Consider the following 22,332-nt stretch of genomic DNA (forward strand, 5'->3'; position numbering starts at 1 on the left):
GATGTTGGCCAAGAGCATCTCAGCAGTCAGAGCAGGGATATGAGCAGCCTGTCTCTACCTCTGCTGAAGCCACAGGGGTTGCACCATGTGGAAGTGCTAGGAAGAGTGTAAGGTTCGAAAATTTCTGCACAACTCCAGAACAGAAGGAAAGTAATTTTAAAGTGATTTTTGGAACATCAAAGAAGGAATACGGAAAAGGATAATTGTGGTGGTTGGGCCAAACAGAAGGATTTCAAGGAGTTTAATCTAAGGAAGAGACTTTTGGGGCTGTTTAAAGAGTTATTGGGCAAAAGGGATTTAAAATAAAAATCCAAGGAAGATTTGGCTGGTTTAAAAGACATGTTCAGGCTTGCAAAAGGCTGGAACAGCAGGGAGGCGGGGTGAGCCCCCGAAGTTTGGAAATTGTGCTGTCTAAGGAATGTCAGGATGCCCCAGTTTTACATAAGGACAATAAAGCCTGTTTTCCAGCCCAAGCCAGGTATCAGGTAAACAGGACATGCCCCAGCCATACAAAGGAAAAGAACATCAGCCCCACAGTTACTATAAACAAACTGTGATGAAATATTCCATTCATCACTGCCTGTGACTGTGGTCGGTTTCAGTTTCATTTCCCTTCCCCCAGTTCCGTTTCCTCACCATTGTATTGTATATTGGAATGTGTTGTGTGTAGGGCTCCGCCCATACCTGGCCCCTATGTAAGCAAGCTCAGTCTGGCCTCATATCCAGTACTGCAGCCCTCCGGATGGAAGATACCTCTCTCCACTACGTGTTACCTTCTAAGTTAATAAAAGCCTTGTTTTCTTTCGCTAACATCGAGTCTCAGAATTATTGAGGCACATCAATTTTATTAACTTATTTTTCAACACAATGGATCAACTCCTGAAACCCGAATGTTTGGATTTGGATCAGCATGCTCCGGACGCATCAGCACGCTTCGGACATTGGTTTATGTGTATGGAATTCTTCCTGGACAATTCCGCAGCCGTCAAAGACGCTACAGACGCTGCGAGTATGAAACTCGGAATTCTGCGGAATTGGGTAAGCCACCGGGTTTACCCCCTCATCCAAGACGCCGACACGTACCTGGCCGCCTGCGACATCTTAAAGGCGCATTACCAGCAGCCTACGAATGAGGTGTATGCTAGGCATCTGCTCGCTACTCGCGCACAGCGACCTGGGGAATCGGTGGAGGAGTTCCTCGGCACCCTGAAAATGCTTGGCAAAGACTGCAAGTGCCGAGATGTAAAAGCCGCAGTGTACACTGACGAGCTTGTTCGCGATGCCTTTATCACAGGCCTCAGCTCCACTTACATCCGGCAAAGACTGCTGGAAAAAACGGGATTGGACCTGAAACAGGCTGCGGACACCGCGCGATCCCTGGATGTGGCCCAGAGAAACTCGGACGCCTACTCTTCAGCCCGCGCCGTCCACGCCGCCACGTGTGCACCAAGGGCGCCGCCATCTTGGAAGGCATCTTCCCCGCCCGGCAGCCCGACACCGTCGGGGCCCCGCTCTCCCCCCAGAAGCCCTACGACAGCCGCGACGCGTCGGGGACCCAACTGCTACTTCTGCGGGCAGCCGAAGCACACCAGAAACCTGTGCCCGGCGAAAGGCACCACCTGCTTTAAGTGCGGTAAGAAGGGGCACTTCGGGAAGGTGTGCAGAGGGAACCCCGCCGGAAAACCAACCGCCGGAAAACCCGCCACCGCCGCGTGCGCGCCGTGGGAGCGGCCATCTTGGACGCCATCTTGCCCGACCTCGTGGGGTCCGCCATCTTATGAGCAGACAGCGTGGACGCCATCTTGTCTCGATCAGGGCCCTACAGTGGCATCGGTCACAGTGGACCAGACCAGGCCACACCCGCTATCCAAATCAATGGTGGACATCGAGGTAAACGGGTGCAGGGTTAAATGTTTAATTGACAGTGGAAGCACGGAGAGTTTTATCCACCCTGAACTGGCACAACAACTCTCCCTAAAGGTGGTCCCTACTCAGGGTACCATCTCTATGGCTGATAAAACCCAGACATCGACCATTCTGGGTTACTGCACGGTACAATTGTCCGTTAACGGAACTGTATATGATCATTTTAAAGTATTAATCATGAAGAATCTATGTGCGAGCGTGATCTTGGGCCTGGATTTCCAGTGCAACCACCAAAGCATCACGCTCAAGTACGGTGGGTCCCAGCCGCCCCTCACAGTGTGCGGTCTGGCTACCCTGAAGGTAAAGCCGCCTTCGCTATTCGCGAACCTTACCCCTAACTGTTGGCCAATAGCGACCAAAAGCAGGAGGTACAGCTGGGAGGACAGGCGGTTTATCGCGACCGAGGTAGACAGGCTCCTGAAAGAGCGCATTATTGAACGCAGCAACAGCCCGTGGCGCGCCTAAGTGGTAGTGGTAAGGGGTAGCGAGAAGAAACGGATGGTGATCGACTATAGCCAAACGATCAACAGGTACACCCAACTAGACGCCTACCCGCTACCCCGCATATCAGAAATGGTGAACCAAATCGCCCAATACCGGGTGTTCTCCACCATCGACCTTAAGTCAGCGTACCACCAGCTCCCTATCAGACCAGAGGACCGCCCGTACACCGCCTTCGAGGCGAACGGACGCCTCTACCAATTCCTCAGAGTCCCCTTTGGGGTGACGAATGGGGTCTCGGTCTTCCAGAGGGAGATGGACCGCATGGTCGATGACCACCACTTGCAGGCAACCTTCCCCTACCTCGACAACGTCACCATCTGCGGTCACAACCAGCAGGATCACGACTCGAACCTCGAGAGGTTCCTGGAAACCGCACAAAAACTCAACCTCACCTACAACGAGGACAAGTGCATTTTCAACACCACGCGCCTCTGCATACTAGGCAGCGTGGTGGAGAATGGGGAAATCGGACCAGACCCCGACCGATTGCGCCCCCTACGGGAGCTGCCCCTGCCCAACACTCCCAAAGCCCTGAAAAGGTGCCTGGGGTTATTTTCTTATTATTCCCAATGGGTCCCCAACTACTCCGACAAAGCCCGCCCCCTCTTGAAAGCATCCTCTTTTCCGCTCTCTGCTGAGGCCCACGCCGCCTTCAAAAGCATTAAGCAGGATATTGAGCAGGCCACGCTACAGGCAGTGGACGAGAACACTCCATTTCAAGTGGAAAGTGATGCGTCTGACTTCGCCTTGGTGGCCACCCTCAACCAGGCGGGGCGGCCTGTAGCTTTCTTCTCGAGGACCCTCCAAGGGCCCGAGATCAGACACTCCTCCGTGGAAAAGGAGGCCCAAGCCATCGTGGAGGCAGTGCGCCACTGGCGCCACTACCTAGCCGGCAAACGCTTCACCCTACTTACCGACCAGCGGTCGGTAGCGTTTATGTTCAATAATAAACAGAGGGGGAAGATTAAAAATGATAAGATTCTTAGGTGGCGGATCGAGCTCTCCACCTTCGAGTATGACATCATTTACCGGCCAGGGGCCCTTAACGAATCCCCTGACGCCCTCTCACGAGGGATGTGTGCCAGCGCCACCGGGGATCGGCTACCGACCCTCCACAACGACCTCTGCCACCCAGGGGTCACGCGGCTGTTCCACTTCATAAAGTCCCGTAACTTACCCTACTCGATTGAGGAAGTTCGGTCTCTGACCAGGAACTGCCGCACTTGCGCTGAGTGCAAGCCTCGGTTCTACCGCCCAGATAGAGCCCACTTAATCAAAGCTACACGGCCCTTTGAGCGGCTCAGCTTAGATTTCAAGGGCCCCCTCCCATCCGTCGACCGCAATGTTTACTTCCTGAACATTGTGGACGAATACTCCCGGTTCCCATTCGCCTTCCCCTGCCGAGACATGACCAGCGCCACGGTCATTAAATGCCTCAACAGCCTGTTCTGCCTGTTCGGTATGCCGAGCTACATCCATACGGATAGGGGGGTGTCCTTCATGAGTGAAGAGCTACGCCAGTACATGCTGTCCAGGGGGATCGCCACGAGTCGTACCACCAGCTACAACCCCCGGGGTAACGGCCAAGTGGAGCGAGAGAACGGGACAGTATGGAAAGCAGTCACTCTAGCTCTAAGGACCAAGGGCCTCCCTATCTCCCGCTGGCAGGAAGTCCTCTCGGATGTGCTCCATTCGATACGGTCGCTATTGTGTACTGCCACGCCTCATGAACGAATGTTTGTCTTTCCCCGGAAATCCACATCAGGCGTATCCATGCCGTCATGGCTCTCCACCCCAGGTCCGGTATTCGTGCGAAGGCATGTGAGGGGCCACAAGACGGACCCTCTCGTGGAGCCAGTGTACCTAGTCCACGCCAACCCCCAATACGCATATGTCCGGCACGCCGACGGAAGGGAGGACACCGTGTCCATAAAAGACGTCGCCCCAGCCGGTAACGACAACAACCACGGCGATAGCAGCGACAACGATCGCAGCAACTCTTACCCACCCACTACTCTTTCATCACCCCCGGAAGAACATCGACCAACGGCACCCCCACCAACTACCCCTTCAACAACCCTGGCGGCACCCCCGGCAGAGACCCAGGAGGCTACCGGGGACACCCAGCCGACACCCGCGGCACCGCAACAGCCACGTGGGTCGCAGAGGACTATCAAACCCCCGAACAGACTAAATCTATAGAAGGGGTGAATGTGATGAAATATTCCATTCATCACTGCCTGTGACTGTGGTCGGTTTCAGTTTCATTTCCCTTCCCCCAGTTCCGTTTCCTCACCATTGTATTGTATATTGGAATGTGTTGTGTGTAGGGCTCTGCCCATACCTGGCCCCTATGTAAGCAAGCTCAGTCTGGCCTCATATCCAGTACTGCAGCCCTCCAGATGGAAGATACCTCTCTCCACTACGTGTTACCTCCTAAGTTAATAAAAGCCTTGTTTTCTTTCGCTAACATCGAGTCTCGGAATTATTGAGGCACATCACAAACCACAGTCCAAAGTCAGTTTAAAGGGATTGACAAACGTTTAGCATTTTAAATTGGTTTCAAGGCAATCCCGAAACCAGTTAAAAGCCGATTAAGTTTGGGTGAGCCATCCCTTAAAGTCGTTAAGTCTGATGGGCCATTCCCGAAGTTCGTTAGAGTTTTAAAGAACATTAAAAATAACAAGCCCGCCAAATTTTAACAAAGGAAACCAAGATTTGGCGGTCAGATAAGCCAGGCCCCAAAGTAGTATAATTGAGGCCTGCTTGTCCAGTTAAACAGTCAGTTCGTCAGTTCGGAGTTCAACAGTCGAGTTCAGAAGACAGTCAAGGTCGAGTGCAGTACAGCTCGAGAGAGAGACCATCAACGGAGACTCGAAGGAAGAAAGAAGAAACAGAGATCGCGGCAACCAAAGGCCTACAGAAACCAACACCAGCCAATATTACCACCAACCAGGTAATATTGGGCCACCGCGACCAACAAGAAACCAACTGCCGAAAAACTCATGAACCAAAGACTTGTTTCCACTCTACAGGCTAGTCTGACTTACCCCTGGGTAAGATTTTGGACAAAAGACTCTAAAACTAGCCCTAACCAAAGAAATTTGGGTACTTACCCGGTAAGATCCAACCGAGTGACTAACCGCATCTGCGGACTCAACCCAACTGAAGACCCAACGCAGGCGTAGTCTTCTACCACGTCCGAGGTACGGCAGGCCCCAACCGCCAGAACTAAAGAGAACCCCAAAATCGCAAACCTCTACAACTGTCAAGTAAATTGTTTTTGGTGAGCATTTCCTGGTCCTCTGGATTCCAGCCTAGCTAGTGTAGTGGGGTTGGGAGGGTAAGGGATTTTTGTATATTGTAATTCTCCCTCGCTTATTCCGTGTGTTCCCCACCCTTTTAAAGTGTAAGTTTTATTGTATTGTGTATTTTCCTGTCTCAAAATAAAGATCTGAATTCTTTTGACCAACCCAGGTGTCTGTTGCAAGTTTATTACGACCCCTAAATAAGTCCAAAGTCTAGAACAAAAGGGAGTGGGAGCGATTCAAACTGCTCAAAGGAGTCAGAGGGGAAGCTGACAAACGACCACACAACACACCACCCCCTACAAGAGGAAGAGTAAAGATTTGTAGTTGCACAAGGGTATGCACATGGATGTGTTACACAATGTTAGATTGTTAAGTTTCTTTTTTATTTTTGAGCCACATAAATATTATTTGTTTCCTGTATTGCCTATTTTTGGTTGCTGCCTAGCAAATTGTCTTTTCACTTGCATCCCAGGCAGCAATGTGTGCCACTGCTGGTTTGTTGGCCGCATCAGGTTCTGCCTCTTCCTTTGAAAAGGCTCTGTGATCTGCGTCTTGTTTCGCCTGCAGGTCCAAACCTAGTTGCTGTGCAATGTTGTGAAGAGTGCAGCACACCACAACCATTCTGGACACCCTGGCTGGTGCATATTGAAGGGCGCCTCCCGATTTGTCTATACTGATCTGATAGATCACAGCTCCAAAGTGGAGATCAGACAACCAAAGTTGTGAAGTCACTTCTAAAGTTGTGAAAGTAACCTCTCAGCACAAGTACTGTGAACAAAGCCTTTTACACAATCAGGCAAGAAAGCAGTTGAGGTTTCAGTACTTATTGCCATATTTCCGTCATCAGCCCCCTTAATTGCTGGTGTTCTCGCCATGCGACTTTCAGGAAGCCCAGGAAAACAGTGCACCCACAGTTGAATTCCAAAAGCCATGTTAATATCGCTCTTAATGAGCAATTAACACATTGAAATTGACAACCCACCTCTCCTAAGGGGGTTGGTCGCATGCAGCCTACCTCACTGAAGTTAAATGTGGAAGGTGGCAGGTTTAAAATTTTTTAAATATTAATTCACAGGATGTGGGCGCTGCTGCAATGCCGGCATTTATTGCCCATCCCTAATTGCCCTCAAGAAGGTGGTGGTGAGTCACCTTCTTGGACCGCTGCAGTCCTTGTGGTGAAGGTACTCCCATAGGGCTGTTAGGGAGGTAGTTTCAGGATTTTGACCCAGCGACGACGAAGGATTGGCAATATACTTCTAAGTGAGGATGGTGTGTGACTGGAGGTGAACTTGGAGGTGATGGTGTTCCCATGCACCTGCTGCCCTTATCCTTCTAGGTGGTAGAGGTCGTGGGCTTGGGAGGTGCTGCCGAAGAAGCCTTGGTGAGTTGCTGCAGTGCATCTTGTAGATGGTACACACTGCAGCCACAGTGCACTGTCAGTGGAGGGAGTGAATGTTTAAGGTGGTGGATGATATGCCAATCAAGCGAGCTGCTTTGTCCTGGATGGTGTCGAGCTTCTTGAGTGCAGTTGGAGCTGAACTCATCCAGGCAAAAGGAGAGTATTCCATCATACTACTGACTTGTGCCTTGTAGATAGTTGGAAGGCTTTGTGGAGGCAGGTGAGTCACTTGCTGCTGACGATGCATTGTCAATTTCTGCACTTTTAACCCCCCACCCGCTCCCAAACCAAAGCGCTCCTCCTGCAAGTTAAAATTCACCCCACTGCACCTCCTCTAGACCCAGTTGAAGGAGACACAGTAACCCAGCCACTTTCAACCCATTCAGACACTCCCCTTCCAATCCTCCCAGCATTCTTGTCCCTCAAGTCCACCTGGCACCATTCTCCCTCCCCTCTCCCCCCCAAGTCAACTCTTTCGCCCTTAACCCAGTTCAAGGTAATATTCATCTTCCATCCCCTTCAAGCTGGCTGGCTTTTCGATGTTCAACCACCTTAGTTAATGCTGGCACACTCCTTCCTGTCCCACCTAAAATGCTGCCAGCCGTTTCTGCCCATTCTCCCTCCAGTCATTCCTCTTTGGCCAAGTTGAATGGCTCCAATATGCTGCAGGACTTTAAGACCTGCAACATAACAATTTCCTGCCCCTTAATGGGTAGTTGCCAATCTCAAGCATTACTTGGACCTGCATTCACCGACATTGTTAATTATGCTGCACCCAGAAACTCAACCCAGTTCAGTGCCCATAGTCTCAGCCAAGTGCTATTTCCTGCTGATTCTAGAACTGGACATGAAAAATCAGTCCTGTGAATGTTAACCTGTCTTCTCACTTTCTAAACCCTGATTGATCCATATGTAAGCTCAGCATTTTCTGGTTTTGTTTCATATTTCCAGCATTTAAAGTTTTTTCCTACTTATCATTTTAGTCTGTTTTCTTCAGAATTAGACCAATACCCAGTTTCACTGCAGATATCACCATCATAATGGTGTTATTTATAGCCTAAAGAATTTTCTAAATGCACACATTGAATAACCACCAGACTTAACTGCAGAATTTTGATATGTAATTACAGTAGTGATAGTAATCAGCAGAGGGGATCCTGGCTAATTTTCTACTTCTTACCTAGTGGCATTAACATAAGAGGAGAACATAAGAAATAGGAGCAGGAGTAGGCCAATCGGCCCCTCGAGCCTGCTCCACCATTCAATAAGATCATGGCTGATCTGATCCTAACCTCAAATCTACTATCACTCTCCATCCCACCCGAACCCATGTGATCTCCTGGGAGAGGCGAAAAACCAGATAAAAAAAACCCAATGGCCAATTTGGGAGAAAAAATCTGGGAAATTCCTCTCCGACCCATCTGGGCGATCAAAACTCGTCCAGGAGATCACTCTGTCCCTATATTTTCTACAGTACTTACCTTCTGTAAAGGCGATCTCCACCCCAGCCAGGAACAGGAATAAAACCATCTCCTGAAATCTAACAGAATTAGAACACAAGTAGCAGCAGAACCAGGCTACATGGCCCCTGGGCCCACTCCACAGGGCCACGACCATTCCGAACCTAGACTCATGTCCAATTTCCTGCCCGCTCCCCGTAACCCTTAATTCCCTTTACTTCTAGGAAACTATCTATTTCTGTTTTATATTTATTTAATGATGTAGCTTCCACAGCTTTCTGGGGCAGCAAATTCCACAAACCTACCACCCTTTGAGTGAAGAAGTTTCTCCTCATCTCAGTTTTGAAGGAGCAGCCCCTTATTCTAAGATTATGCCCCCGAGTTCTAGTTTCACCCATCATTGGGAACATCCTCACCACATCCACCCGATCAAGCCCCTTCACAATCTTATATGTTTCAATAAGATCGCCTCTCATTCTTCTGAACTCCAATGAGTAGAGTCCCAATCTACTCAACCTCTCATCATATGTCCACCCCCTCATCCCCGGAATTAACCGAGTGAACCTTCTTTGTACTGACTCAAGCGCAAGTATGTCTTTTCTTAAGTATGGACACCAAAACTGTATGCAGTATTCCAGGTGCGGTCTCACCAATACCTTGCACAACTGCAGCAATACCTCCCTGTTTTTATATTCTATCCCCCTAGCAATAAAATCCAACATTCCATTGGCCTTCTTGATCACTTGCTGCGCCTGCATACTAAATTTTTGAGTTTCGTGCACCAGGACCCCCAGATCCCTTTGTACTACAGTACTTTCCAGTTTCTTGCCATTAAGATAACTTGCTCTATGATTTTTCATAGGTTATGACCTCACACTTTCCAGTATTGTATTCCATCTGCCAAATCTCTGCCCACTTACTTAGCCTGTCTATGTCCCTTTGCAGGTTTTTTATGTCCTCCTCACTCACTACTTTCCCTCCCATCTTTGTATCATCTGCAAACTTTGATATGTTACACTTGGTCCCCTCCTCCAAATCGTTATAGATTGTAAAGAGTTGGGGACCGAGCACTGACCCCTGCGGAACACCACTAGTTACGGATTGCCAGTCTGAGAATGAACCATTTATCCCAACTCTCTGCTTTCTGTTAGAGAGCCAATCCTCCACCCACGCCAGAATATTACCCCCAATCCCGTGATTCTTTATCTTGAGCAATAATCTTTTGTGTGGCACCTTATCAAATGCCTACATCCATTGGTTCCCCTTTATCCACCCTGTATGTTACTTCCTCAAAGAACTCAAGCAAATTTGTCAAACATGACTTCCCCTTCATGAAACCATGCTGAGTTTGTCCTATTAAATTATGTTTATCCAAATGTCCCATTACTGTCTCCTTAATAATGGACTCTAACATTTTACCAACCACAGATGTTAGGCTAACAGGTCTATAGTTTCCAGCCTTCTGCCTACTACCCTTTTTAAATAAGGGTGTTACATTAGCAGTTTTCCAATTTGCCGGGACCTTTGTTGAGTCCAGGGAGTTTTGGAAAATTATTACCAATGCATCCACAATCCCTACCGCCACTTCCCTCAAGACCCTAGGATGTAAGCCATCAGATTGAGGGGATTTATCCGCCTTGAGTCCCATTATTTTACCAAGTACCACTTCCTTAGTGATTTTGATCGTATTTAGCTCTCCCCCCCCCCCCCCCCCAGAGCCCCCTGTTTGTCCAGTGTTGGGATATTCTTAGTATCCTCTACCGTAAAGGCCCATTGCTGTACCCCTCAACATGGCTGAGATCGGCTAACTGAGCACAGGTCAGGATCAAATATGGAACCTTCCTGGTCTATAGATTATCTTTTAAAGTTTATAATTATTTTTGATGTTTATTTACTTCTAATGCATCTTTTCTGAGTTTCAACCCGCAAGATAAGGTGCCAAGCATCTGTCCAGCAGTACATACAGCATTGCCAAATTACACTTCATAGGTGTGGTCGAACATTAAAGCAGCAGATTGGTGCTTGCCACAATAGGACACAGATTTCATATGCTGTACAGTACCAATTGCCAGCTGTGCTGCTGTGCAATTAGTCAGCTGGCGGTTGGGGGAAACTGCTGTTGTGTGCCTCCTAGCAGATGGTTCAAAGCAACTTGAGTGACTGGGAGCAGCTTGTCTACTTAAGCTTCCAGACACACGTGTGGCCCAAGGAGATGCGAGGTGGGGAAATTACACTCTACAAATGGAGCTAAGCAACTTACTAAAAAGATTTATAGGAATGATACCAGACCCAAGAGGCTATACCCATCAGGAAAGATTGAACAGGCTGGGGCTCTTTTCTCTAGAGCGAAGACTGAGGGGGTAACCCGATAGAGGTCTTGAAGATTATGAAAGGGTTGGATAGGGTTGACATGGAGAAGAGGTTTCCACTTGTAGGCGAGACCAAAACGAGGGGCCATAAATATAAGATGGTCACTAATAAATCTAATAAATTCAGGAGAATCTTCTTCATGCAGAGTGGTTAAAATGTGGAGCTCACTGTAAGGAGATGATGTATTTAAGGGGAAGCTAGATAAACTCAAGGGAGAATGGAATAGGATACGTTGATGGGATTAGATGAAGAAGGGTCGCACGGCTACATAGAATCTTTTTTCCTAACTCTGCTAGATATTGCCAGTACGATGTATCCAGGGTGCCTTGGCACATTGGATCCAAAACTGGCTTAGTGGCAGAAGGCAGAGGGTGATGGTGGAAGGTTGTTTTTGTGACTGGATGTGAATGTAAAAGGTATGATCAGTAAGTTCGCAGATGACACGAAAATTGGTGGGGTGGTAAATAGCGAGGAGGGAAGCCTCAGGCTACAGGACGATATAGATGGGTTGGTCAGATGGGCGGAACAGTGGCAAATGGAATTTAACCCTGAAAAGTGTGAGGTGATGTATTTTGGACAGACTAACAAGGCAAGGGAATAAACAATGAATGGTAAGACCCTAGGAAAGACAGAGGATCAGAGGGACCTTGGTGTGCGTGTACATAGATCCCTGAAGGCAGCAGAACAGGTGGATAAGGTGGTTAAAAAGGCATATGGGATACTTGCCTTCATTAGCCGAGGCAAAGAATATAAGAGCAGGGAGGTTATGTACAAAACGCTGGTAAGGCCACAGCTGGAGTACTGTGTGCCGTTCTGGTCGCCACACTATAGGAAGGATGTGATTGCTTTGGAGGGTGCAGAGGAGATTTACCAGGATGTTAGCTGGGCTGGAGTGCTTCAGCTATGAAGAAAGACTGGACAGGCTGGGGTTGTTTTCCTTGGAGCAGAGAAGGCTGAGGGGGGACCTGATTGAGGTGTACAAAATTGAGGGGCATAGATAGGGTGGATAGAAAGGAACTTTTCCCCTTAGTAGAGGGGTCAATAACAAGGGGGCATAGATTCAAGGTAAGGGGCAGGAGGTTTAGAGGGGATTTGAGGAAAAACTTTTTCACCCAGAGGGTGGTTGGAATCTGGAACTCACTGCCTGAAAGGGTGGTAGAGGCAGGAACCCTCAACATTCAAGCAGCATTTGGATGAGCACTTGAAATGTCATAGCATACAAGGCTACAGCCCAAATGCTGGAAAATGAGATTAGACAGGGCTTGATGGCCGGCGCGGACACTATGGGCCGAAGGGACTCTTTCTGTGCTGTATAACTCTATGACTCTATCCCAAATACAGAACTTTCTAAGTGTACTCAACAATGGCCAATCATGAACACTACAGGATTTCCATTTATGCAATACACAATTTTTTTAAATTTAAAAAAAAATTTTTTTTTTTTTTTTTTTAAAGTTCTTAACTATGTTTGATGTTGCTTCCCTCTTATTCTAGTGCACCTCCTGGGTAAAATACCAATCAACTGCCTAGCCGTACATACAGAACCAGAGAAATTATACTTTATAGTTTGTGACACAGTATGTCAAGGCAGTAGATTGGTGCCATTCCACTGAAATGGGGTATTCAACTTAAAGACCAATCCCCACAGGGGTCCCAATCATAGGTGATACTGAGATGCTCAACAGAGGCTGGGTTCCTTTCCACTAGAAGATAGCTGTCCATAGCTGCTATTGTGTGCCTCCTTGCAGATGGTTAAAAGCAGTATTGGGTGCATGGGAGTAGCTTGTCAGCCCGAAAGCTCCGACTAGAGATGCATAACCTCAGGAGACCTGTTGTAGTGAATTAAAAAAAAAAAATGTAAAGATGCATTACATATAAATTATAATGACTTGAAATAATGTTTGCAGGTTTGAAAGATATAATCGCATCTTAAAATTACTTCGGCTTTCAGCCAATGCATCATGGAGTCTTTTTTCCTTCTTTGGTAGTGTGTAAGAAATTATGTATTTTGATTTTATGCCACAGCTTCATAAGCACAGTTGATGCCAGTCACTGAATCCCTGATATTCTCCATTGCATACTCACTTCTTGACTTTATACCCTGATTGGCAGACAGGGATCTCCGGCTTCTCCCCTTGTGGGTTGGATTCTGACTGTTATGGCAAGTGTCTATTGATCATTCAAACTCCCCTAATTCTCATGTCAGTTTGAACAGTTCTGGGCTGGGTGATGAGATGGGGGGGGGGGGGGGGGGGGGGGATTAAAAGACATTAATTGCTCAATACAAGAAAAGGAAGAAAAAAATTGTCCAGCTCAAAAACTGCCATCAGGGCAAAGATAGACCTCATGATAAAATCCATTTATTTTGCATGTTTTTGGAGTGTACTGTGCAGGGGCAAAATTGGGCATTAGATTGGCAGAAGTCTGTGCCAAAAAGTTTAAAAATAATTTGCTATGCAATTATTGTTTTGTGCTCAATATCTCATTAGCAAAAAAAAACCACAGAACTCTTTTCGATCCGTTTATTCTGGATTCACACAGACAACTCAAATAATTTCACTGTGAAACACAAAGTCCAATGTAAGTTTGAGCAGTAATCCCTTTATGTACAATGAAAATGTGGAAAAAATGTGGTCAGTTATTGCAACAGATTTCCATACATAATCCACCATGAAGCTTTAACACAAAGCAAAATGTCCAATTTTGTTCAAGGTAAATGTAAAATACAGCAGTAAACAGGTAGTAAAAAAAAAGCAGCCTTCTGCAAAATTTCATGGATCCTTTCAAAGACAACCAAGAACAAAGAACAGCTTACCTACTGAGGTATGTTTCTTGATAGGAAAGAATACACATTAAAAACCCAATAACGTGGCCAATGTCTGGTAATGGAGTTACATGACTGATGTTGTAAATGTTATTTTTCGTATTAAGGTGTTGCACATGTTATGCAGTTACTTGATACATAAACATTAAGATGCAGTAACTACAAGTCTGTAGATGTTTACACGATTTACATTTATGTAGTCATTTAGAGAAGTTAGTTCAAAAAAATGCAAGTTATCTCCCAAAGCCTATAATCCCAACACTCTCAATCGTGGCATGTGTTAAATGTAAATCTCAAATTTTCTGTGTTTGTACAGTGACTGGTTTTCATGTCAACAAGTAATGCCTAATCTTCACAGGATTTTTTAATATTACTTAATTTTCTAGAACATGATTGAAAATGTTCATTCTCACTGCAGTGAAATTGTAGATCTCAGGTTTTAAAATCATGTGACCCAGTCACCTTTCACTGAAACTTATAAAAGGAAATAGATATAAATACAAAATAAAGTTGAAAAATCCTCAGAAAAAGTACATTACCTTTCAAAGCATATGACAAAAAACATTGTAAATGAATTAATGATTCATCTGGAGTTGTCCACAACATTTGGACAAATCCAAACTCTTCCCATTGCACTGTAATCCTCATTGAGGCTCATTACATATTGTGCTGGAGTGTATTTTTCCAAAATTCACAAACCTGATTGCAAAAGGAATCTAAGTTCAACATCTCCAACACTGAATATGATGTTTACAGTACCAAGATTTTAAAACTTTTGATCTGATGCACCATTATTCACATGGAAGGATTTACATGCATATATTAACTCTAAAAATCATAATTAAGCAATAATTGCAATTAATTTTGAATAGTCATAATTTGATGATACAAGTGGCAGTGCCAATGTGTATTGTTCAGTAGGATTCTACTCATGAATTTCAGCACAGTATCCATAATTCTGTTTCTTTTTCCACATCAGTTCAACTATTTTCCTGATAATGTCAATGATTATGTTAACACTGGGATGTTCATCAATAAATGCTTCATATCATCCATCAGTTCAACAAAAAGATGTGCTACAGTATGTTATATAGTATATCAAAACAACATTCAGTCAACTAACTTTGAATTGTTCTTCTGTGACATTACCCAAGATTAAAAATGCACAATCGTTAAATAATAAGCTTCAGCATAATTCTCAGTTAACAGCTCTTACTCAGCATCAACTTACTCTAGTTCAATGTTGAGTTATAGACTGATAGATGAGGCAAGTTGAGCTGTAGCTGTCCCATTCATTGACTTCAGGGCATTCTATTATTATACTCCATCATTCAGCCAACAAGGATAGAATAAACAACTGCATTTATAATGCTTTGAGACAAAGAGCAGACAACAGGTTTAGGATCAGCACAGTGCCATTTTCCCCACAAAAAAACACCCTAAAGCACTGTGTAGTAATATTGTTCAAACACTGTTTACATAGAGTTCCATTGAATAAAATTAATGTACAGCATGAAGAAAAAAAAGTTTAAAAAACCTAACTGTAAGGTAACGTGGCAGAGTTTACCCAGGACATTTATTTTACACACAAAATAATGGGAGTGGATGTGTAAAATCATCCTGTATGGGGAAAAAAAAATGCAGGTTTGCTGTACTCCTGTGCTTTCACCGTTTATCAACAGAAATCACACACAAATGAATTACAATTTGCCTTACAAATAATAACCTGCTCACTTAGCTTCCACCCAATCTAATTTTATGTTACAAGGCAAATGAACAAACTTAACTGTGTCTCTTGTTTGTGTCAAGAAAAGACCAAACACCTTTAAAGGGGAAAAGTTAAATTTGTGTCTCCTTGTCGGAAATCACTTTTCTCCATTTTATAACTTTGCAGTTTAATCTTTCCTCCTCTTCCATCACTTCACCCGAAGGAAAAACAAAAACACAGAAACTACACATGTTTATTAACCTATTTGATCAATTTTCTTGCTGGTGGAAAGCAGGAACAGCAGTATCTGATTTTCGTCGGCAATAGTGCTAAATTTGTGATACTCTAGACTGATGACCATTGTCCAACTCTGAGCATTCATTATAGGGTACTACAACCAGAGCTCAAAGGGGGCCAAGCTAGTCAGTAGTGTGCATCAGGGCAATACTGACTTAGCTACATGAATTGTCTCTATAGACAATAGCAATTTGCCAGACTGAGGATGATCTTCACCTCTGATACAAATCATATGTTCCATATGCTCCCTAAGTTGAAGCAGCTATAACTATGACAAGTCCAATCTTCAGTGGAACACTCTGGCAATACATGGAATGAAATCTTAAGAGTGGATTTTAAAAAAATCCAACCTGTTACACATGTGGCATCACTATCTACTGATCTCAGTGGCTGCCAGCAGTAGCCCAAATATACACATTAGTAAATAGTCTGCTCAGGAATTACAATATTAATATTTATTCTAGACATCACCAAGGGGAAATTAGGGTTTTGGTGATAGTGCAGTGCAGTTACTTCCAGCAAAATCAGCTATGACATGACATGAAGGAGCACTGATTAGATTTCATATCTTCATCATTCAGCTCTCTCTCTAATTTAATATTCTGTGGCCCGGCAACCTATTTTCCATGGAATTTCTCTTTGTTCCTTCGTTTGAAAAAAAATTCAGTCATGTCCAAGATTTCCATCTCTTACTTTATAATATCTGTATCTTTGAAACTTGAACTGTACTCTTCCTTCCTTTTTTTAAAGTCATCATCAGATATGCACTCTTTATTTCTTATTGTTTCCTTTTATTCTCAAGTTTTAAACGTTAAAAAAACCCAACATAGGTAGCCCTTCACTATAATTAGACAAGAAGTCATACAGGTGAGCCAGAATGTGCAAAGTTCCTGGTTAGCACGTACATCAATGGTCCTTATATCAGTAGAAGACTCCATCCTGTTTTAAAACCAGAGAAGTAACTTTGCCTCCCCAGTTGCAGGCAGGTGGCTACTTTCACATACTGAGCGCAAACTGTTATGCCTTTGGCATGCAACATCATCTCATTCAAAATCCTGACATCTAGTTTACACCGTATGATCATCTGCTTATTGGTCCATTATAACACTTATTTTCTTGTTCTTTTCTTAAGTTAATATGCTTTACGGTATTTGCACACAGACAACATGCTTTGTTACCAGATCAACTAAACCCATATGATTCATTGCTCAGAACAGTTAACCAAATGAATTATTAGGGATAATTACCCTCAAGTATTTTCTATCACATTGTTACATTAAAAATAGCAACACAAGACTTTAATAAAATTCCTATGCAACTATAATGGAATTAACCTGGGGGTACTGTGAAGTTATACCCAGAAAATTAATCAGATGTTAACCTGAACACTGATGCATTCCCTCACACGTTGTATTCTTTATACTTCATTCACATTAGAAACTTTTTCCTCTCTTCAGTTACGACAGCAAGGGCAGGGAGCAGAGTGATGATACTTAAAATATTAAGTATACAAACATATCCCAGCTAGCACATCATTATGGAACCAAACGCACCACACCAAAAAGGTTTGTTATATTGTAACACTGGTAGAAAAATACCATTACCCCCATCTTCCGCAAACATTTTTTCAAAAGCTGCTTTGCAGAAAAATTAAGCGTACACAAAATAAACAGACGACAAATGAATAAAAAACACACAAAAAATGTGCTACCACAACTGCAGCTACAAGTTTTAAACATGCATAGTCACCATAACACATATACCATAAATGTGAAAATGGAACTGAATAAGTGCTTGGTTCCCTTCAAGTACAGGTACAAATAATAAGCATCTTTACAATCTTGGCTTCTGATGACATTTAAAAATGATTTTTTTAAAAACCGACTGTCTCCAAGCTCAACACACAGATATTATACTGGAGAGATGATAAATATACAGAAAAATGGCAGTAAGTTCATACAGGGAAAGACATTTAGTCAGGTTAATAGAAGTAATGTGTAGTGCCCTAAATTGGCCTACCCTCTCACCAGGAGAAGGATCATCCCTAAGGAGTTAGTTAAGCTTTTTGTCCAAGGTTTTTTCTTCTCTTTCCTCTTCTTGGTCCTCAGGTGAGAAGTCTGTGCAAAATCCATTAGCAGTAGGAGCAAGCTGGTTTTCCATGCAGCCTGTGAAACCCATCATTTGGTCTGGGTAAAGATACTCCTCAGCATAATCAGGATTAATACGTGAAAACTTGCAGAAGTCCACTGAAGTTAGAAAAATGCACACATGAAAATGATTATGTATTCTCTATTTGTGTACGGTTCTCACTTTCTCTCCTAAATGCCAAACAGTGGCAGGAAGCAGAACAGTCAGAGATCCTTTACATGCCTGGATCTGAAAATTACTGGGCTGGGGGTGGGGTGAAACAGTAGCAAAATTGGGGTGGGTAGATTAGGCCCCCCCCCCCCCCATTCTTGTGGATGTTGGCAAATTCTACCAGAAGTTGGGGCAGGCATTTCTTGCATCCACCACCCACTCCGTGCAGATGTTATCTGAATAGGCAGAGTTACATCATCCATAGGGTTACGGTAGTGTATTGGTTAGGATACTGGATCTAGGATTCCAGAGATCTGGTCTAATAATCCAGTCAACGCGAGTTCAAATCCCATTTTGAGAATTTGAATTCATTAAGTTGTTGGATTGTCATAAAAACCCAGTAAGTAATCCTTCTGTACTTCCCCAGTATGTGACTCCAGCCACACCAATGTGGTTGACTCTGCCTTATGAAGTGGCTCAGCAAGCCACTCAGTTATATCAAACCACTACAAAGAATAACTGCTGCAGTACAAGGCAGCAGCCCACCAGCACCTTCTCAGGGCAACCAGGGATGGGAAATAAATGCCAGCCCTGCCAGCGACGCCCACCTCCCAAGAATTAAAAAAATAATCCTCCACTGCCCCAATGCTAAGTTTGCCATCATAAAGGACCAGATTTTGGCAGAAGTGGAGCACACTACTGCCTCAAATGTCAGTTTCTCAACTGCAACTTGAAATTTAAAATGCAATTTTCTTTTGTCTGTGGTCATCATCAGCTGGAACAGCCTTTCTGTTGTTGCAAGGTGCTGCTCCAAAAGTCCTACCCCAACCAATTCAGACACACGTTAGCGGCAATAATGTGGGCACCTGCCACTCCCACCCCTCCAATGGAAATTCCGTATACCTGAAATTTGGGATGGTATTCACTGCAGTGGCAAGTGGGGCCTCAGGAATGTTCGCCACTAGGTTATAGTAGATGTTGCACACTATAATAGCCAGTATTATAGTGTTTGTGCATTTGTTAATCAGCTAACTTTATACAGTATACACAAGTTTGGCTGACTAATGACTGACTACATAAATTTAAAAAGATTTTTGGAGCATAGTTTCCTGTCAAAATAAAAGAATGGTTCTTTAAAGTGCATTAGTGACTTTTGATAAACATATCTACTTCTTTGTTGTGCAACATTATTTTTCTTTATGTTGATTAAGATGAGGGCGCAGTACTGGGAATGGAACACTTATTGCATCCACCGACAGTAATTAAAACACTCTCAGGCCAGGTATAACATGGGTTAGATGATGCATAAAGCTCCAGTTACATTGCCTCAACAAAGTGCCTTAACTTTAACCTCAGAACAGTGCCTCCTACTGTACCTTAGTGACATTTCTATTTCACACAATCCAGCTTTCTGGCCTTTGAGATTTAGCATTTACAGTCAAATAATTGGTTTTGTGTTGCTGATTCACCACTACAAGGGACCAGAAAGAAATTGACCAGATTCATTTTATTCTGGACTCTGTACCTACATCACATTGGTCCAGGTTAGATTCAAACCCAGTTCCCAGAAGAAATAATAGTGATCTCATACATTATGTCACTAGTCCCTTTTCAATATCTTATAATAACCAAAGAAATCCCATCATAAACATAGTGATCTCTGCTTTCAGTTGTAAAAAAAATTCCCAGCACCTTTAGGAATGTCCATATATAAACTTGCCACACGGCAGACCAGAAGCAGCAGGAGCTGAGCGAGAGCGGAGCCAAGATAAAGAGCATGGTGACAGAGGAGGCCCAAGACCAGAAGCAGCGAGAGCAGAGCAAGATAGAGAGTGTGGTGGCAGAGGAGGCTCGGGACCAGAGGCAGCGCGAGCAACTCAAACACAGGCAGAAATGAAAAGCGTGACGTCAGCGTAAAAAACACCTAAGGTGACATCAGCACAAGGGAAGGAGTTGATTGGTGAATAGGTGGTGAGTTTTTTTTTTAAAAAGAGACATTTAACTATTTTTCAACAAGTAATGTGTAGAAAAAGAAACAAACTAGAAAGTAGATAATATAAATAATCTAGACTAAGACATGGCAGAGCAGGTTGTGTGTCTGGACTGCAGTATATGGGAGTTTGTGGACAGCGAGACTGTCCCGAACACATCTGCAGTAGATGTCTCAGTCTCGAATCTCTCCGGTTCAGAGTCATTGAGCTGGAGTGCGAGTTGGAGACACTCTGACAAATAAGGGCAGGGGGAGGAGTATTTGGACAGTTTATTCCAGACCTTGTAGAGAGGTATAGGTTCAGAACGGGGTTGTTGTGACCGATAGTGTGCAGAGCAAGGGTATCCCTGGTGAGATAGAGAACGAGGATCCACAGAAATTGATCCTATTCAACAGGTACAATGTACTTGCTACTTGTGAGGATAAGGATAAAGACTGTCCGAAGGACAGCCAGAATGGCACTTTGGAGCTGGAGGCTGTCCAAAGGGGGGAGGAGGGGGGGGGAAGTGTAATGTGGTAGTTGTAGGGGATTCTATAATTAGGTGGACAGATAGCATCCTTTGTAAGCAAGATAGTGTGTCCCACATGGTATGTTGCCTACCTGGTGCCAGGGTGAGGGACATTTCGAACAGGCTTGAAAAGATATTGGAGAGGCAGGGGGAGGATCCAGTCATTGTGGTCCATGTTGGGACCAACAACATAGAGAAGAGTAGGCAAGAACCAGGAACTAGGAGCTAAATTAAAGAACAGGACCTTATAAGGGTAATAAATTATTACCTGAGCCACATTCAAATTGGCATAGGGATAAGCAGATGAGGGAGGTGGACAAGTGGCTGAAGGAGTGGTGTGGGAAAGAGGGGTTCCATGGGGCACTGGCACCAGTATTGGGACAGGAAGGAACTGTACCGTTGGGATGGGCTCCATCTGAACCAGTCTGGGATCAGGGTCCTAGCGGAAAGGATAAATAGGGCGGTCACAAGGACTTTAAACTAGTAAATGGCGGGGGGGAGCTCAAGTGGAAATTGTAGTAAATAGTTCAAAAACAAACGAAAGGGAAGAGAGTAGAGTAACAGTCAGAAATTGTTCTTTAGGCACTACAGGTAAAGAGAAAACTAAAAGATTTAAAGTGATTAAACAAGGAGACAGAAATAAGAAACATGTGAGTAAAACATTAGAGCTGAAGGACAGGTTAGGGTGCGTTGCCCAAATAAGCGTTCTTTATACAAACGCACAGTTTAAGGATAAATTGAATGAACTGCAGGTGCTAATTCAACTTGGAGGGTATGACATGGTAGCCTTTACTGAGACATGGTTGCAAGACGGTCAGGACTGGGAACTAAATGTACCAGGTTACAAGGTCTATAGGAAAGATAGGGAAAATGGTAGAGGGGGAGGAGTAGCCTTAGTGATTAAGGATGAAATTACTTCAATTATAAGAGAGGATATAAGCAGGCAGTGGAGACTTTATGGGTAGAATTAAGAAATAGGAAAGGATTTAAGACTGTAGTGGAAGTTGTGTTTAAGCCCCCTGGTTGCAGCTGTGAAGTGCTAGATTGTATAAAAGCGTGTAGCAAAGGCAGAGTGGTTTTAATGGGGGATTATAACTTTCATACTGATTGGGATAAGCAGACTAGCACCTGTCAGAAAGGTAGTGAATTTCTTGAGTGTGTCGGGTTAGTTTTCTACAATATGTCCTAGAACCAACAAGGGGGCCTGGACAACATTCAGACTTGGGCTGACAAGTGGCAAGTAACATTCGCACCACACAAGTGCCAGGCAATGACCATCTCCAACAAGCGAGACTCTAACCATCTCCCCTTGACATTCAATGGCATTACCATCGCTGAATCCCCCACTATCAACATCCTGGGGGTTACCATTGATCAGAAACTGAACTGGACCAGCCATATAAATACTGTGGCTACAAGAGCAGGCCAGAGGCTGGGAATTCTGCGGCGAGTGTCTCACCTCCTGACTCCCCAAAGCCTTTCCACCATCTACAAGGCACAAGTCAGGAGTGTGATGGAATACTCTCCACTTGCCTGGATGAGTGCAGTTCCAACAACACTCAACACTCAAGAAACTCGACACCATCCAGGACAAAGCAGCCCGCTTGATTGGTACTCCATCCACCACCTTCAACATTCACTCCCTCCACCACCGGCGCACTGTGGCTACAGTGTGTAACATCTACAAGATGCACTGCAGCAACTCGCCAAAGCTCCTTCAACAGCACCTCTACCAC

At 44.6% G+C, this 22,332-nt stretch overlaps 1 protein-coding gene across 12 annotated transcripts in view; it reads right to left on the reverse strand.

Annotated features, from left to right (window-relative positions):
* Positions 1-13,478: 13,478 nt before the first annotated feature.
* Positions 13,479-22,332, reverse strand: part of LOC147117609 (lysophosphatidylcholine acyltransferase 1-like) — a 309,307-nt gene continuing 300,453 nt past the window's right edge. For all 12 annotated transcript variants that reach the window (XM_085988725.1, XM_085988726.1, XM_085988727.1 and 9 more), the window contains one exon: positions 13,479-18,045. In XM_085988725.1, coding sequence (XP_085844851.1) covers positions 17,852-18,045 — 194 coding nt within the window. In that variant the 3' untranslated portion in view covers positions 13,479-17,851. The remainder of the gene's footprint in view (positions 18,046-22,332) is intronic.

Source organism: Somniosus microcephalus, chromosome 5, assembly GCF_052327205.1.
Source record: "Somniosus microcephalus isolate GS21.2 chromosome 5, FLI_Smic_1.0, whole genome shotgun sequence".
Lineage (NCBI taxonomy): Eukaryota > Metazoa > Chordata > Chondrichthyes > Squaliformes > Somniosidae > Somniosus > Somniosus microcephalus.